The sequence below is a fragment of the Larimichthys crocea genome, unplaced genomic scaffold (genome assembly GCF_000972845.2).
Source record: "Larimichthys crocea isolate SSNF unplaced genomic scaffold, L_crocea_2.0 scaffold611, whole genome shotgun sequence".
NCBI lineage: Eukaryota > Metazoa > Chordata > Actinopteri > Sciaenidae > Larimichthys > Larimichthys crocea.
In genome coordinates, this window is record NW_020858007.1 from 1 (window position 1) to 2,995 (window position 2,995).

At 38.6% G+C, this 2,995-nt stretch overlaps 1 protein-coding gene across 1 annotated transcript; it reads left to right on the plus strand.

Annotated features, from left to right (window-relative positions):
* The first annotated feature begins 359 nt into the window (after positions 1 to 359).
* Positions 360 to 2,210, plus strand: LOC109137688 (chymotrypsin-like elastase family member 1). Its single transcript, XM_027276815.1, has 8 exons — positions 360 to 472; positions 591 to 685; positions 827 to 933; positions 1,059 to 1,187; positions 1,307 to 1,443; positions 1,541 to 1,686; positions 1,898 to 2,047; positions 2,133 to 2,210. The coding sequence occupies exons 1-8, from the start codon at positions 439 to 441 to the stop codon at positions 2,139 to 2,141; spliced, it is 807 nt and encodes a 268-aa protein (XP_027132616.1). The 5' UTR covers positions 360 to 438; the 3' UTR covers positions 2,142 to 2,210.
* Positions 2,211 to 2,995: the final 785 nt, after the last annotated feature.

A 2,995-nucleotide genomic window follows, 5' to 3' on the forward strand; every position in this document is an offset into this window, starting at 1 on the left:
TAGGCTGTTGATCGGTTCCATCAGTTATCTGTAGGAAAATGTGTGTTTGAGCCATGCTGGTTACAGATAGTCTGGTTAACTTTGCCTGCATGTGAATGCACCTGCTCTTTTCCCACTATGATAACAAATATGCACTCTTGTTTTGTTTAAGTTTCTTAACCGAATAAAAAATATCCAAATAAAATGAATATATAAGTATATACTGTATATAGATTTTTTTGAGATTTATATGGTTGCTGACTACCTATAAAGATAATTTCCAATGGGTTTTTTCCATTCCTCAGCTCAACATGGCACGGCATATATTTAATCTGAACCGATCCACATCGATTGCTGATATTGGCATGTAACCTAATCATTGCCTAACACTTTCTGAAGGTCTTCCAGTCTCAGTCCAATATAAATCGGTAAACTGCCACCGTTCCTCAGTGGTCCAACATGATTTGGCTCGTGGCTTTGCTGTCCTGCTTTGGTAAGTTTCTTTTTTTAAAAGAAATAAATCAATACATTTTATAACAGACTTTGTTAAAACAACATCACCACTGTACTCTCTGTTCTTGTTCTTGTTCATATTCATGCGTGCACCAAAGGGTTGATCTGTGCTGAAGCACCCCTCAACCATAAGGTGCACAATCAGAGGGTGATAGGAGGCAGCAATGCTCCACGCGGCCAATGGAAATGGCAGGTAAAACCTCTGAGCACCATGTGTGTGTATTTATTAACATAATTCCCTTTGTATGATTATTCATTTTTATTCCAAGATATTATTGCCAGTGCTTTCATTTAAATGTTGAAGCTAGTGTATTTCCTTTTTGTTTTCTCTTAGGTTTCTCTCCAGCAGGATGCATACAATGATGGTTCATACTACCACCTCTGTGGAGGCACCGTCATTGATCCCTACAACGTTATGACTGCAGCTCACTGTATCCTCAGGTTGGGTCCCTTACTGGTTCTTGCTACCATTAATATACACTTACTGTCTGTGCTTATTCCTTGTCTGCTGGATAAATGACTGTCAGTAAGAATACTGTGTTTTGTTTCTTCTTCTTTCCTGTCAGCATGGATGCCAGTACTTACCGTGTGGCGGCAGGTGAGTACAACCTGTATGAGTATGATGGCAGTGAGCAGTTCATCCGTGTAGAAAGGATTACCGTCCATCCTGGGTGGACTGGTGACCTTGGCAAGGGGTAAAGTTACAACACACCAGACTCCTTCTCTTAATTTAGTCACAATTTAAAAAAGCAAGCTACTGAAAAAAGTTTATTTTTGCATTTTATTAACCATGTTTTTTTTTGTTGTCTATTAGAAATGATATTGCTATACTGAGGCTGGCTGGTCCAGTGTATGTCAGCAGCTATGTGGATATCGCCAACCTTCCTTACCCTGGTCAGATGCTGCCTCATGGCTACCAATGTTACATCTCTGGCTGGGGTCTTATGGACTGTGAGAAAATACTCACGCACACATACATTATATGTCCAATGCACAATATTTATGTATGTAATAAAAAACAACTGCACTACTTCTTCTCTTTTTACAGCCATGGGGAGCGTCCCTGCCATCCTGCAGGAAGCTATCCTCCCTGTGGTCGCACATTCAGTCTGCTCCCAGCCTAACTGGTGGGGCAGCATTGCTCTGAAAACCATGGTGTGTGCTGGAGGGGATGGAGTCGTAGCAGGTTGTCAGGTACAGTAAACATATGTGTGCATCTGCCTAATGCAGGGCAGTTTTTTGGATTTCACTTTAAATGTAGAGCGTCTTGTTTTACTCTAATAAATGGTAGAGTTTGTTTCTGGTGATAAGTAATACTTATATTATGAGAGGTAATGTCCCACTTATTATTACCCGGTCTTCAAACTGGACTTCTTGTGTCTGCTCTTATTCCTACCTGTCCCAGGGCGATTCTGGAGGTCCCCTGAACTGTTACACCGATGGAGCTTGGAGAGTCCATGGTGTTGTCAGTTATGGTCCAGGTGGCATGTGTAACCAAGTGACTAAGCCCACTGTCTTCACCAGAGTCTCTTCCTTCATTGACTGGATCCATTCAGTAAGCCTTCATGATGTGATTCTGAAAATGTCACCGTACTTTCTGTTCAGTCGCCTGACTTATATTTCTTTGTTTGTTTTTTCAGGTTCTGTAAAATCTACATATGGAAAAGTGTTCATCCACACAGAACCAGTGAAATAAAAGACATATGCATTAAATAATATAGTAGTTGTTTGTTTGCTTGTAGTTCTTAATTTGGCCAAAAGGTGGCAATAGTAGTTCATATTTAGACTAAATACCACTTAGATTCCTCTCAGGCTTCATGTGTTTCTTGGTCTCATGTACTTTTTCACAGTCTCACAAATGCATTGCCTGTTAGATGCATTTTCTGTTGATGCTTACAGTCCATCTCAAATATGTTCTTCTACTACTACTACATAACTATTTGTACTACTACTATTACTAATACTATGACTACTACTGCTACTCCTACTACTACTTCTATTACTACTACTACCACTACTTCTATTACTATAACTACTTCTACTACTACAACTACTACTTCTATTACTACTACTACTAGTACTGCTACTACTACTACTACTACTACTACTATGACTACTACTACAACTACATGACTACTACTGCTGCTACTACCACTACAACTACTTAAACTAGTACTATTATGACTACTACTACTACAGCTATTACTACTACGACTACAACTTTAACTACTACTTCTACTACCACAACTACTTCTTCTACTACTACTCCGATCAATAATAAGAATAAATGTACATTTTATATAGAAATGCATCTAGTATCCAGGTTGTATCTACATATGATTGTTGAGCAGAGAACAGAAAAAGGTTTGCAGTTTAGTAGATTATATTTTTATATATTTATTGGTACAGATATTTCTACGCATAATTTGACTTGTTAATTATTGGCGTTTATACTACATAATTAAACATCTGTATCTTTCCACTGAAATACGAAAAGTGTGGG

What these genes read in the sequence shown, in the direction of transcription:
- LOC109137688 (XM_027276815.1), top strand. Translation starts at nt 439, where the DNA reads ATGATTTGGCTCGTGGCTTTGCTGTCCTGCTTTG. An exon ending in GCAGCTCACTGTATCCTCAG is followed by an intron (nt 934 to 1,058) that starts GTTGGGTCCCTT and finishes CTTTCCTGTCAG; the next exon opens with CATGGATGCCAGTACTTACC. An exon ending in ACTGGTGACCTTGGCAAGGG is followed by an intron (nt 1,188 to 1,306) that starts GTAAAGTTACAA and finishes GTTGTCTATTAG; the next exon opens with AAATGATATTGCTATACTGA.